The 14682-nt window shown below is 40.0% G+C and overlaps 2 protein-coding genes across 4 annotated transcripts in view; one reads left to right on the forward strand and one right to left on the reverse strand.

Annotated features, from left to right (window-relative positions):
* Positions 1-7434, forward strand: part of LOC138140199 (delta and Notch-like epidermal growth factor-related receptor) — a 59133-nt gene extending 51699 nt beyond the window's left edge. For all 3 annotated transcript variants that reach the window (XM_069061016.1, XM_069061018.1, XM_069061017.1), the window contains 7 exons: positions 1877-2101; positions 5720-5862; positions 5943-6065; positions 6126-6228; positions 6283-6440; positions 6730-6845; positions 7148-7434. In XM_069061016.1, coding sequence (XP_068917117.1) covers positions 1877-2101; positions 5720-5862; positions 5943-6065; positions 6126-6228; positions 6283-6440; positions 6730-6845; positions 7148-7277 — 998 coding nt within the window. In that variant the 3' untranslated portion in view covers positions 7278-7434. The remainder of the gene's footprint in view (positions 1-1876; positions 2102-5719; positions 5863-5942; positions 6066-6125; positions 6229-6282; positions 6441-6729; positions 6846-7147) is intronic.
* Positions 7435-8833: 1399 nt separating this feature from the next.
* On the reverse strand, positions 8834-14509 carry LOC138140197 (xanthine dehydrogenase-like). Its single transcript, XM_069061014.1, has 17 exons — positions 14293-14509; positions 14197-14240; positions 13468-13640; positions 12906-13416; positions 12626-12855; positions 12475-12577; positions 12005-12420; positions 11788-11956; positions 11620-11738; positions 10703-11570; positions 10460-10647; positions 10254-10412; positions 10075-10203; positions 9895-10025; positions 9492-9841; positions 9028-9141; positions 8834-8968 (listed from the first exon to the last, which is right to left on the reverse strand). The coding sequence occupies exons 1-17, from the start codon at positions 14310-14312 to the stop codon at positions 8901-8903; spliced, it is 3792 nt and encodes a 1263-aa protein (XP_068917115.1). The 5' UTR covers positions 14313-14509; the 3' UTR covers positions 8834-8900.
* Positions 14510-14682: the final 173 nt, after the last annotated feature.

The following is a 14682-nucleotide window of genomic DNA, read 5'->3' on the forward strand; positions in this document are numbered from 1 at the left end:
AAAAACAATGATTTGAGATAATTCTTCGACTCTAAGATGCCACCTAGGCATACTTTTGATTTAATATGTGACGAAAAACAGATTTTGCACTTCTTTAATCATAAAATCAATGCTTTAGTACAGTAAAACCACTCAAAATCGTATCTCTAACAAGTAGGTATTTTTTTGTTGACAATTGTTAATTTAAAAACAAGTGTATTATCTGTGTATATTTCTTCATGGCATATCTATCATGCGTTCAAATGAAAACCTGGGCTGAGTAGGCGTTGACAAAAGTACACCATTTAGAACAGTGTGAAGTTTGAATTTCCCGCTGTTTGATACTAATGACATTTGTTTATGTTTCATCGGCACATGATTGAACATGTTTGCTTTCAGTAAAGGGTGCCCTTAGAAATTTTCTTCGAGGATTGGAATCGCTGGTTATTCTATTTTTAATGTAAAACATTGCAAAGAAAGAAAAAACAGGGAGATTTTTTGTTTATAAATTTTAGGTTAGCTATTAACATGTTCTTACTACAACTGTCAATTTACACTTTAGAAAAGCAAAACAATTGACGGTTTCCAACGCCTTCTCAGCCCAGGATTTCATTTGAACGCCCGATACTATAAAAATAATAAATAATACAGGGTGATTCTGAAATGTTTGGAAAAAAAATGTGGATTATCCTTGACACAAAATAGTTCTGCGTAAATGACTTTTGGGGGTGAAATCAAAAGGATGGAAGTTACTCCAAATCCTTGCATTTTCGATAGGGAAAATTTGCAACGGTTTTTACATGAACTCCACAATAAAGTACACCGCTTTATAAGTTTTTCTATGGAAATATCCGAAAAGAAGAATGATGTCACGTTTGTGACTGACGGCCACCTTTTATCTGTGATTATTATTGTTGCTAAACTACCAGGATAATCAATTAATCAGTTTTAAATCAGGTTTAACTCAGCAGCGTACTAGCAATTTTGACCAAATTTTCAATCATTTGTATCTCGAAAACGAAAAAACTTTTATAAGAATTTTTTTTGTCTGTAACTTCTTCTCATCATCAGCAATTACCGGTTTTTTTTCAGACTTATTTCAGAATCACGCTGTATAATACTCATTTAACTATCACATGTGTAAATTTTATTACGATCAGTGAGACTTTCATAAAGTAATTTGAATTTTATTGGCGGTGCCTTAATTTCGTGTATTTAATAGAATTACAATGAATTGTTAAAATTATTTTCGATGTTAATTCGTTGGAAGAGGGCGCGGCGCGCCGTCCGTAAACGGTCGTTTAATTTAATTGGCAAAATTGGTATTTTTTTATCATCAGATGGTTTAACCAGCTGTATATCTTTTTGTTGTGGGGAAACATTTTTGGGTTAATGAGGTCGGAGTGTAATTTCGAGGTTGAATAACGGAGTTTTTGTTGTCGGTGGTGCAAAAATTCGGCGGTGCGTTGTTATATCGTTTATTTTTGGGGAAAGTTCGTGTTATTAGCTGTTGACCACACCGTGGAAGTTTGTATACATATTTGAAATGCGCTGTATGGCGCACAATGCTTCTTTGCATGGTCTCCGCGAGGTCGTTCGGCTCCCGGCGCAACCCCAATATTGCGGCCGAATTTAAGAGCTAAAAAATTTATTTCTGAAGCGTATTCTAAGGGATAGAAACTCCCCGGGCCGTGCACGGCTTTCCATAAAAACACACCTTGATCTTGAATTTATGCATATCAGATTATTTGGCGTGAACGGGGCTGCTAAATAAATTCAGACAAGTTGGCGAAGAGAAGTTTTTGTTTTGTTAATAATTTACGATTCGCCCGAATTGGGAATCACTTTCCGCATGGTCGTCTTGAATATTTAAGGATAACCGAGGACTCTTGTGCAGGTTACACGGGAAAAACGTGCGAAGAACAAACAAACCCGTGTACATCGATGCCTTGTCAGAATGGGGCCACGTGCACGGGGAACGTCACCCAGTTTAAGTGCGAGTGTCTTACGGGATTTTCGGGAGCACTCTGCCAACACAGCCACAACGATTGCGAATCCTCACCTTGCGTCCACGGGATATGTGTCGAGCAGGAAGACGGATATAAGTGCTTCTGCCAGCCAGGTGAGTAGCACAAGATTTTTCTTATCTTCAACGATTACTCCTTTATTTGTGGGGCCCCCAAAGACACGGCCTGATATCCGAAATACATTTCTCAGGGGCATAATTTCCGTTTCAACCCTGAGGGCCACGTATTTTTCAAGATGATTTTGTTATTCAATTATGGCGGAATTAAGTACAAATTACTTTTCGAGTTTAAACTTCAAAAGCTGTTTTCACTTGAGAGAAGTGTAGGAATGCGTCCGATGTAGAAAGTACTTTATTAATTTAGCGTTAGATCCTTCCAGTACCCACCCTTCGAGGGAAGTTTCCTGCCCATTTTTGCTTGATCAGTCAAACCTATCTAAATCGATTTTCCTAACAATTTAGCTTTAATAGTGAACGTCTTTTATTGTCGAATTTCTCCTAGACCGTTATTTAATTTCATTAAAGGAAATTGTGTGCAATTTAGATTATCTTTACAAGAGGAAATAGAGGGAACGAAATAAATTGGGGGTGTCAACGGGACGATAGGGATATTATGTTATAATGTCGATTGATAGCGGTAAGCTTTCGGCTCAGATTTTTCTCAACTCTTCAATCTCGGTTCCGTTTCTGACTCCTTAATTATTAAATTATAGCTCTGCCAACCTCAAAACTAATCCGTCTCTCACACTCGACAGCCTCTTATACCATATCTGACTCGTCCTTCCTGCTTTCCGTCTACATCCCCCTACCGCGTTTTTTTTTTAAATAACACGTTTTTCCACACTGGGAATTACACCATTATCATTTTTCACCCTCCACAAAAGCAACTCGACAATTTTATTCCCATGCGTTCTAAAATTCTGTCAAAGATACATACCTACAATAGTTTCAAATCCCAACATTGACGTATTCCAAATTGAACAAATAACACTCGAAAAGCTAAGGGAAATGTCAACACGTTTCAGTTTTTATTTGTCATTTATTACATTTCAGATGAAGCCTTATAGCAAACATACGTATTTCCGACATGAACTCGCTCAGAAGATAAAAAGTTTGTTATTGAACAACTAGCTCCGCACAACTCTTTCAAACGATGCAAGCTAAACACATCGTGAATAGAACCTATTTCTCAACATAAGAGTGTTTGTAAAGAAAGTGTTCATTTTTCCACAGCTAACTCACGACGTACCAAAGAACCCGAGTTATCAACCGGCAAATTGTGATGATACATAATACTTTTCCAGCCCAACCTAAAATAAGAGAATTTCGTACGCGATTGGAGGAGCTTGCTGATGTTTCAAGATTACTGGGTCGAGGAAACGGAGATCCTTTTTGCGTTTTTGATGAACAGTCGAGGTTAAGAAAAACCTCTCAATTGTCGAAATCCAATTTTAAAGGTTCAAACAGAGAATTCAAGGGATTAAACAAGAGCGCTTTGTTTAGACATATCAAAACGTCATAATTAAAAGCCTCTTTTCGGTCGATTACTTCGTAATCCCTGAGCCTGCTTTTAAAAACTTTATTGTAGCATGAATCGCTCGAGATAATGACGTTAACTATTTTATTTTAATCATTGGAACGATTCTCTTTTTGGGAAGATCCTGTTATCAAATGGATCAATCGGAAACGCTCTTTTTTATTTTAAACGCGTTGAAACGTCGCCATCGAAATCAATTCTTAATCGGATTGCACCGTTAATCGATCCTTTCACGGTGTGATTCACCCGTATTGATTTACCGACAAAAATTTACTCGCCTTGATTGTTGTGTTTTAAGTTAACCGTCTTCTTTCGCTGCGGTTTTATTTTTCTTGATTCATAGATTAAGCGAATTAAGGGAAAAGATATTAAAGTTGTTTCGTTTCCGACTTGGCCTTTTGTTTTCGATAAAGTTTAAGCTTATTTCGAACGAAAACGTCTCCGTTAGTTGGTTAGTTGTCGAAGTTTTCGCGTATTTTTAGCGATGTGGAAACTAGCTAATTAAGTTTGTTTCGCGGACGAACTTTATTTTACAACATTCAATTTTCAACTTAATAAAGTAAACCCGGTGGTTTATTTGTGGCGAACTTTAAAAACTGATGAAACAAATTTACACGGTAATTATTTTATAATACAGGGTGTCTCAAAATTCGCGAAATCCAAATTCAGAGCGTTGTAGGGGATCACTTCAGTAGTCCAAATATGGAAATAAAAAATAATCGGGACTCCCCCCACAAAGATACATTGTTTATTGTTATTTATGGTGGAAAATAATAACGTAAAATATTTTTTTGAAAAATAGCTTTACTTTGGAATAAAAAAAAATCTTAATTTTTTTTTGGCAACGTAGCTAGAATAGTATTTTGTCACTATGACGGCTGCTATGTATTGAACAAAATTAAAATGCTTATACAGGGTGTAACAGAAATAAGTGCATTAATTTTAACTTATACAGGGTGTTTCTGAAATAAGTGCGTTAATTTTAACTGGTAATAGAACTCATCAAAAGGAACAACTTTTCTCTCTGCCATTTTGGCGAAAAACGTTGCGTAATGGCTTAAAAATTACGAAAGATTTTCCTAAAACCCTTCATATCTCCAAAACTAAGCTACCTAAAAACGTGAAACAACCAGATTCTTACGAAGTGGATTTTTTGCTATACGGGTAGGTATATTTGTTTGAATTTCGATTTCGGCGTTAAAACACGTTTTCTGGATGAAAATGGACGTTTTTTTCATATTAGCGCTGATCTCAATTAGCCATTGCAGTATTTAGTGGCGTAGGGCTATTTTAGTGAAAAATCTCTCCAATTTTTTTTTGGAATTAAACATCGTTTTTCGGCAAAATGGTAGATAGAAAAGTTGTTCCTTTTGATGAGTTCTATTACCAGTTAAAATTAATGCACCTATTTCTGTTACACCCTGTATCTTCTTCAGGAAGAGCGAATTTTTTTTTCTAAGTATTTTTCGAGCTCCACTGGGTCCTTCCCTACCACGCTCTGAATTCGGAATTCGCGACTTTTGGGACACCCTGTACATACAAATTTAAATGAATAGTCGCTGTTTTATTTGTCATTTTATTGCTCACTTGCTAAACAATTTGGTTTACATTTTTTCATCAGGAAAGAAGAAGAGTTGTTTGATCGATGCCGTGTGCAGGCGCGCAACGTGTTGGTGAATCGTAGTCGTATATTTGCTTGAGTTTTAAACGTGAGGAGATGCAAATATGAAGATTATTTGTTTTGAGATGATCGAGGATATTTGCGTTTAATTTCGTGTCACCAGAAATATATCGAGTGTGAGGGTCGAAAGACGAGGGCACATTCGGGGCTAAAATGGTGTAGCGCTCGGCGTATAATAATATGTTAATGCCGATCAGACGGCAGGAAAATGGCGAAATTGGGGTAACATTGCATTGTGCATCGTAATAAACAAGCATTAGTACGTAGTAGGGTGCGTTGGGCAGGGTTCATAATGAAGTTTATTCCCTTCAGATTGGCTTTTATATTGCATTAGCTCGAGACATTATGGTAATTTTGGAGCGACCAGACAATGGTGCGGGTGTGATATTTGAAAGTTTTCATAGGATCGGTGGAATGATCACTTAAGAAGCAGAAAAGGAAAATCGGGATCGAGACAAATTTATTCCCGACCGATTAATCCGGCTAATTGTTCTAGGATTTACTGGAACTCACTGCGAATACGAGTATAACGAATGCGAGTCGTCCCCGTGCACAAATGGGGGCACTTGTACCGATCACGTCGGACATTATACGTGCACTTGCGGTCGCGGCTTTACCGGAAAGAGATGTCAAATAAAGGTAGGAGTAAATTTGATTGAAATCTCAATTAAACAAACTCCACCGGGAAATGAGCGTTATTAAATATGAAATTCTATCAGGTGGACCTGTGCGAGCCCAACCCCTGTCCCGAGCCCCGTTACTGCGTGGACCATGGTAATAACTATTCCTGCGAGTGTCCCAAAGGATATTCCGGTCCCGATTGTTTAATTCCGTCGCGTGCGGTAAGTTCCTAAAACAAAATTTAAACTTATTTTATCAAGTTATTTGAACGGCACTTTAAGGCTTGCAGCACCAATCCCTGTACCAACGGAGGGACTTGTTGGAGCAATATGGACTCGTTTTATTGTGCTTGCAAACCGGGTTACACCGGCAAAACTTGCGAAGGTTATTAAGTTGCCCCCAAGGAATATCAGATATTAAAATAAATACTCTTTCCAGATGAGTTTGTTGTTGAAACAATAACGAACGTTGATACGATCAACAAAGAAAACGAGTTGGATCTCCAAATGCCGATCTCTATTCATCTTGATCATCTGCATAATGTTTATATCGCCGCTGGAACGCTAGCTTGCGCTTTTGTCATTGTGGCACTTATCGTAAGTATGAAAAGCAGAAGCGGCTCGTTTTAGGACATTTCGTAAAACCCAACTTTACAAAATCTTGTCCACATCAGACTCGCGAACACGTTCCAGAAGATCGATCGTGAATGTTTTTAATCGAAGCGATGTTTGGCCAATGTTTGTTTTGTCGAGAGTGGAAATCGCGAGCCGCTACTGTGAAAAGTTTTTTCTTTGCACTTCTTGCCGCGGGTCGCTTGTCGTAAATAAATGAAATGATAAATTTCCGCCATCTAAAGAAATATTACACATTAATCTGTCCGTGTAGGTGACAGTTTGCCACTGCCGGGTGAACAAAACGTATAAACGTTTTATTTTGCGGACGTATCCGTTGTGGGGTTGCAAGAGGAGGGCGTCCCAACCGGCGGCAGCGGCGACCAATAGGTGAGTACGTCACTCTAACGACTCTCCATTCCCTGTAATTAGCACTAGACAAAGAAGTCCTGTCAGGACCACACGAATCATCACTCTCCATCCAATACGCTCGTCAAAATAATGATCGAAGCCGCATTCAAATTTAAAACTGGTATCAATTCGTGCCGAGGTGGCGCTGACGTCGAACAGGAAATCGTGCACTTAGCGACATCTATCAGGGGCGCTATTTCCTTACACGACGTAATCTGTTCGGGAACGCGTTTGAATGCAGTCATTTTTTGCCACCAATTGATTTTTCCTTTTTCCGCCAGCGAATGGTTCAGCGGGAAGGACAAAGCTCCGACCGCAACTCCCAGTCGCAGTTTGCCCTCGTTGGACACGACAGACATGTATTACACTTTAGATTTCAGCGAGAGTCAGAGTTCACCGCTGATCCAGTAAATTGGGGTAGAAGAGAAATCCACACGTGGAGGGCTTGAAATCGAAAATTTTGTAAGGTGTTTTACACAATTTACTTACTTACTTACAATATCATTTGAAAATATTAATATCACATTCAGTGTTAATTGTGTTCCTCGTATATAGCTTTTTTGTGTGAGTCATCGCTGCATTATTGTTACCTACCCTGATGCACAAGAAAATAAAAAAAAATAATAAATCGCTGTTTATTCTTCGTTATCTGAGTGTACATAAAGTAAACTGCATCATATTACAATAATCACTGGTACATGAAGAAAAGAAAATTACCGATGGAGATGTTCTGTTGTTACGAGTCTGGTTAGAATGGAGTATCGGCCGAGTCTGACCCTTATTAGTGTTGTAATAGGGGTATCATTCTTATCTAATTTGATTCTTCTTCTGTTTTAATTTGAGTTGACGTTCGAGGTGAGACGAGCAATATGGCTTTAGAAAGAAAAAAAAAGTTCTTTTGTTGAGTTATAAACCCTAATTTAACAAATTGCTCAAAGTGCTTTGCAAAACGATTTGATAGTAGTTGTTGAGCAGTCAGGATAAAATACACAAAGGAGTGTTGTTAGATTTTTGAAGCGTGCTCAACATAGTGTTAATAAAGATGTTAACTGTAGGTCGCATTTTATCGTATATTTGTAAAACTATCATAGCAACGTAATCGGGTGTCGATTGTTTTGTTTGTTAATTGGTAATAAATTGTAAAAATCTGTTTTTACGCCTAGAGGTTGCCTGCTTAACTCGCACAACCTTAGTAGATGGCGCAGCTGATATGTGAACCGAAATCGTTGTAAAGTACCCATCTGACCTGACCTAACCTGACCCCCAAACATGTGCCAAAAACCGAATATATGTAGTTTAAGTACTCGCGTCTCAGAATTTTCCTATAAATTGAGCTTTAAACAAACTATTGGGAAATTGTTACTGTAAATAAAAATTATTATGTAGATGTTTCTACTTTCCGCAGTACAATGCCATTCCATCCATATAATCGATCACTTGTTCATCACAAAAATAATCTGTTTTTAAGACGTATGATATTGGAAATTTCCGGTTTCTAATAAAATATGTTCACAAGAGTGTATTTTTTTCCAACCCAATCCAAACAAATCTATCGACTGGTTTTTGTTGCTTCAAAAAATTTTCTATAAAAAGATGATAGCGTTTGTATTGTCAGTTTTATGTTGTCTTTGTACGCTTGTGTGTTGCCGTAAAACTGTTCCGGCGGAATGTATCAGCCAGCTCCAGGTAATAAATCGAAGCGTATATTTGTGCTTTATTAATTTTCTGTAGGCAAACACGTTTTTAAAATTCGAATCGCCAACGGTGACGCAGATTTTATAGAAATTGAAATGGACGCTAACGGCTTGTCTTATAGAACTCTGATGGAGCGATGTTGTCTTGAATTGAATATTGATCCTACTCAAGTCGAAAGAATAAGAAAACTGCCCGACGTCAGACTTCGCTCGGATGAGGATGTTGGAAGATTTAATACTTTCGAATCTTTAGAAATTTGCCTAAATAGAATAAACGGATTATGAAGGAATTTATTTCAAGCAAATTTACATAACTGTTTCTTACATCTCTAATAAAATTTTACAATACATATTGAGCGTAATCATTCAAACTGTTCAAAAATACATTTTCCACGTTCGTCGGCCCGTCTGAAAGAAATAAACACGATTAATGAAAGAACACACTTTTTCACGACGCAGCACGTTACCCAGGGGGTACCATTTTGTGTTGGACGATCCTGCATCCAGCCTGGCCGAAGCTACGGCGTTTCTGATGGCGAGGGGGACCGATATCGTCATACATAAAGGCGGTTCCGCAGTTGCTGTTGAATAGCGAAATTTATAAAGCAAAAAAATTAGTTATCGAGAAAACGATAAACCCATTTGTCAATAACAAAAGTCGAGATAACCGTCCAATTTACCCTTGAGCACACTACGATTATTCCAGTTTGATTCCGCTCGGTCACTCCCTTACCAAACATATTGATTAGATATCAAATGCCAAAGGACACGTATTGTCAAGATTACCATCAAATAAAATATCTAAAGATTTATTACGGTGCCTACCAACCCTTCCTGTTTATTTATAGCCGTATACAGAGCGACCCCGATTCATTTCATCCAACTAATCCACCCTCCAAATCAAATACAAATAATTAACGAACATCATCACCTTTGGATTTTAGTACTCCCACCGGATTCGGATTGTCCTTGGGGAATTTGATCCTAAAGTCGATCGGTATGTCTTTGGGACCTGGTGGATAATACGTCCAGGTGTTAGTCGTGAGCATTTTTCCTTCGTAGCTGTAGACGATCTTCTCCGTGGTGTAGTAACCCATTCCCATCATGAAAGCTCCTTCGACCTGGCCAATATCAACAGCTGGACTCATCGACTGTCCCGTATCTTCGATCAAATCTACTCTTGTGATCAGATGCTGACCCGTCAGGATGTCCATCAAAACTTCGGTGGCACAGATCCCGTAGATCAAATACTCGTTTACTTCGGGTTCTCTCGGCGAACAACTGAAAATCATATCTTGGAAAAAAACGAATGAGCCAACTACGACACCACTTACAGTCCAATCGCGGACAAGTTGACGTAATCATTAAAACACGCCTTGATCACTTCTTCCCAAGTCGCGCTGGGTTGTTTGTCTTTGTAGGGTTGGATGCGTGCGTTCAGTTGGTCGCAGGCTTGAATTACACCCTGAAAACACAAGGTAAGTGGAGTGTCTCGGGACAAGACCCAGACATACGTAACACACAGCCTCCGACGTGAGACTTCCTCCTGTTGTGGTGTTATTCGGAGCAACAAAACTGTTACTCGGGATGACAGCTACCTTCTCCAAAGCTATTCCAAGTTTGTACGCGCAAACCTGGGCGGCCTAAGCAAAACTTTGTTACTTGGTGGTTCACAAAACCTGTGGCTTGGTACCTTGGTGTTGATCCCTTGCCCAACTTCGATTCCTCCGTGAGAGATCTGCACAGTCCCGTCGCCGTGAAATATCGAAACCATGGTCGAAAACGGTCCCGACACTCCTAAATGGTAGGTCATTGGTACTATAGCCATGCCTTTCTTCTTCCAACGATTTTCCTGAAACGCAAATTCGATCGAGACAAAAGGGCGGTTTAAATGTAGACCTGGTTGAAGGTCGCTATGTCCTGCTTCCTGGTCTCGATGTCGGCCCAAGTTTTCAAATCCTCAACGTACTTTGGAAGTGCCGAGTCCGCTACGAAATTCGCCGATCTCAAATCGAGCGGATCCATGTCGATGGCGTACGCAACATGCTCCATTATGGCCTCGATGGACGCCAACCCCTCGGTCGATCCTTAAAACCGCGGTTGCAAAAATACAAAATAGTTTAATGGGAGATCTGAACGCACCTGGAGCTCGTGCCCACGTGTTGGTGTGCGTGTCTGTGATGGCGACGTTCATGTGCACCGTGAAGGTGTCAGGGGTGTAGTTGGAAGTGAAGAGGTTCAAAAGCTCTCCCATTCCGGTTTCGTTGAAGAGAGCTCCCAAATCCGAGTAGTGGCTGCATGTCAAGTATTGTATGACGCCGTTCGCGTCGAGGCCTACTTCGTAGTCAGTCGAAAGAGGCCATCGTTTGCCGATAACTGCCATGTTGTCGGGCAGAGACAGCGACAGCTTCACCGGTTGTCTCAACTTCCAAGCGGCTAAAGCAGCGGCGCAAGAAACCAATCCGTTTCTGCTGATTTTCGCCCCAAAGGCTCCACCCAGTCTGCGAACGGTCACGTGGATTTTGTTGTTCTGGATTTTGAGCATCCTGGCAACTGCCAGCTGGATCTGGTCCATCCACTGGGACGACGGGTAAATTTCTAAACCGTCCTCGTTGGGGATGACGTTGCAACACTGCGTTTCCATGTGGAAATGGTACTGGTGGTAGATATCGAAAGACCCAGTAACTACGTGCTGGATGTCGTCGCCCTTACGCGACGGATTGATGGTTCGTATCTCCTGGATTCTGTCAGTTCTTCCGGCTGCCAGGATTTGACGGACCGAAAGCAAAGGAGCGACTGTTGGGGGGTCATAAGTTATTTCGACCAAATCGCTCGCTCCCCCAAGAATCCCCATACTGTTTCCTACCAAAATACCGACAGGTTGTTCGTAATACAACACACGACCGCTACAAAATATTTCCTCCATCGCGGGAAACATGTCCGTGGGGGTGAAATTATTATCTCCCGGGATATCGTCCTTGCTGTAGAAAGCCACAATACCTTCAATTTCCTACAAGAAACCAATCAAACACAATGAGACATGATTGGACAAGAATTACCAAAGCTCTGCTAGCGTCGATGCTTTTGATTGTCGAGTTCGGCGGAGCTTCGGCTAGAATCAGGACGCCATACAATTGATGAGGCATATCTGGCATGTCACGGATGTACTGAGCTTGCCCTAGAAGCTAAGAGTTACGCGACACCTCGAAAATATGCGAAATAAATACCAGAAGTTTGCGCCAAAGCTTCGATTTTTGGAACCGCTTCGGTCAGCGGATAGAGCGATTCATTTGTTTCATAATCTTGTACTCCTGTGGAGATAGGTCTTTCGAGTACCGTCCCCCCGGACTGGTTTTTCGGGGAGAGCTTGTCAGCAGGAGCGATACTCAAAACTGCCTAAAAGAACGAATTTAAACCCTGTCACAATTCTATGATTCAGCCTACTTTATAAAAGAGTGCTATTGCCAATTGTTTTCTGAAATCGGGAGACGGATCTGGGGGTATGACGTCTGCAATCAGTTCTTTGGCCAAAGCCGCGTAGACTTGTTGCAATATGGCATCATCGAAGAGATTTTGTCCCACTAATAACGCCTCCGACGCTGTTGCGTGAATAAACGTGGGATTTATGTTGCCGAAGACTATAGTAGCTGCGTCTAAAGTGTCGTTTATGTTAAATTTGAACAAAAACCCGGCGTTGACGTGGGCGTGTGAGTTTTGGGCGCGCGGCATTATTTTGTAACTGACAAACTTGACTGTATCTAGATAACTCGGGAAAGTGACAGTTTTCAAAACTTTCAGTGTCATGTCGTAGTTGATGAAGTCGTGCGGACTCAGTTGTACTTCTTGTTGGTCGACTCCAACTAAAAAGGAGTTAGTTGGGGCTTAAAATTTTCATTTGTGGGAGTCGACCTTACCCACAGTAAGTACGGCTGCCACAGTTTCCAGAATGAGGAAAACGTCAGATGGAAAATCGTGATTGTCGTGTTTCATCATGAGATTTCCCGCTATCGTTCCCACCTACGAACTAGTTTTAAAAAGGGGTCGGGATGATGACTCGAAACGTACATTCCTGACGGGAACATTTGCGACCAAATCGAGGTGACTGGCTAGTTGTTTGAAATATGAGAATTGAGGATTTTCGTCGCCGACTTGGTTGAAGATTTCCATTGCTGCCGTCAAGCTCGTGTTTGCCCCCAAGACGTAAGTATCGTCTACGAATTCGTTCACTTTCAATTCGGGGATTGATGTGACGTCTACATAAATATCAACGCTGTTTCCGTACGATTTGAACACCCCTGCAACACAACAGACAAAATTGTCATTTTGTACGCTTCGGCGACATTACCCTTGGCTGTATTTCCCGCCACTAATCTGTAAGTCGCATCGGGTGATCCGCTTAAAACATTAAGTAAATCTTTCAAAGTGTAGACCTTTATCCACTTAGCATCTGCAAGTGCGTGATAGAAGGGCTCCTTCGCCCTGTCGCACTCCGCCTTACACTTCTTCTCGCATTTGCCTTTTTTACAGCTCCTTAAGTCTTCTATATCTGGATATTGACCAAGTATCTCGGGACTGGCATCTGTGCAAAGTGATTTAAACGCTGAAAGTATTGGTCGGTAACCGGTGCAGCGGCATATGTTGCCCCCGAATGAATTTTCAACTTCCTTCATTGTCAGTTTTCCCGATTCGTACAGCGCATACATGTTCATCACCATTCCGGGCGAACAAAAACCGCATTGCGTCCCATTAAATTTCGCTAGAACTTCTTGAACCGGATGGTAGCCGGTTAACGGATCACCAATACCTTCGATTGTGTAAATTCTCCATCCGTTACACGATAACAGAGGGATCAAACACTTGGGGATTCGCTGATTAGTAAACGATGACTAAAGAATTGCCACTCTTACCGAGTTTACTGCTTGATATATGTCTTCTTCGGTCATGGGATCTTTCGAATACAACACAACCACACAAGACCCACATCCTCCTTCAAAGCACAACGCTTTAGTACCTGTCAGCTGCAAAGTGTCTCTAATATAAGAATTGAGAGTCGTCGATGGAGTCACGTCGTCAACTTTCACTACAAAATTTCATTCCAATTATCATCACTACTCTTATCTTGTACAGTGTGATTCAAGTTTTACCGCCCGAGCGAAAATTTTGATGTCATTGAAATTTAGCTATAATTTATTATTAAATTGGGCGGTCACTTCAACAATAGAGGTTTACATGGGTTATTTATGGTACCCTTAAGGAACTAAAGAATTACTACAAAAGTTCTCAACAGATGTTTCCCAACAAAGAGGTATTTATTTATGACACTGCAGTTGTAAATCTTCATCATTTTTCGCTGCTAATGTTAAAATTGGAATAATTCAAAAACTAATCCTTTTCTTTTGATGCGAATTTCATAAATATGTTCTTTGTGAATTATGAGCGTGCACGGGAAAACATTTTTTTTTTTGGTCAAAATCGATTTTTTTTAATTTTATGGCTCTGAATGAAGTGATACGGGAAAATTGATTGCACGTCACACGTTTGAAGCGTTACATGAAGGGAATGTAACCCTAAAGTTTCGTAATTTTTTAATAGGGTTAATCGTGCGGGCGGTAAAACTTGAATCACCCTGTACATACCAGTATACTCCACGTCCTGTACGTGTAATTTAATCTCCTTAAGTCTGAAAAACCACACCTTAGACAAATACAAATTTCATTTAAATATGTACTCACTTTTTTATTTCAGCCGACATTTTTCTCAATCTAATCTCACTTTTTTAAAACTTCTGTTCTTGCACTCGATTCACCTATGCAAGGCTGGAGACAATATGATTCGCAATCTCACCAGTAAACCTGTTTATATCGCGTTAATTATTTAAATAATCGTCAAACACAAAAATAACCGTTATATCTTATCGGCTATTTACAAATAGATATTTATTTGCTAGTACATTATCCACTTCAGATAAAATCAATAGGTATTTTTAAATTTAATTTGGTTCACCGAATTAAATATGTATTATAAATTTAAAACGACTAGTAATGACACCTAACCAGTGTTATGCACTGTATTCTGCATTCTGATCGTTATTTACCTGTGAATCGATCGCTCTATCATATTAT

This window comes from Tenebrio molitor, chromosome X (genome assembly GCF_963966145.1).
Source record: "Tenebrio molitor chromosome X, icTenMoli1.1, whole genome shotgun sequence".
In the NCBI taxonomy this organism is placed as follows: Eukaryota; Metazoa; Arthropoda; class Insecta; order Coleoptera; family Tenebrionidae; genus Tenebrio; species Tenebrio molitor.

What these genes read in the sequence shown, in the direction of transcription:
- LOC138140197 (XM_069061014.1), bottom strand. Translation starts at nt 14,312, where the DNA reads ATGTCGGCTGAAATAAAAAA. An exon ending in TATATCAAGCAGTAAACTCG is followed by an intron (nt 13,417 to 13,467) that starts GTAAGAGTGGCA and finishes CGAATCCCCAAG; the next exon opens with TGTTTGATCCCTCTGTTATC. An exon ending in CACAAAATGGTACCCCCTGG is followed by an intron (nt 8,969 to 9,027) that starts GTAACGTGCTGC and finishes TATTTCTTTCAG; the next exon opens with ACGGGCCGACGAACGTGGAA.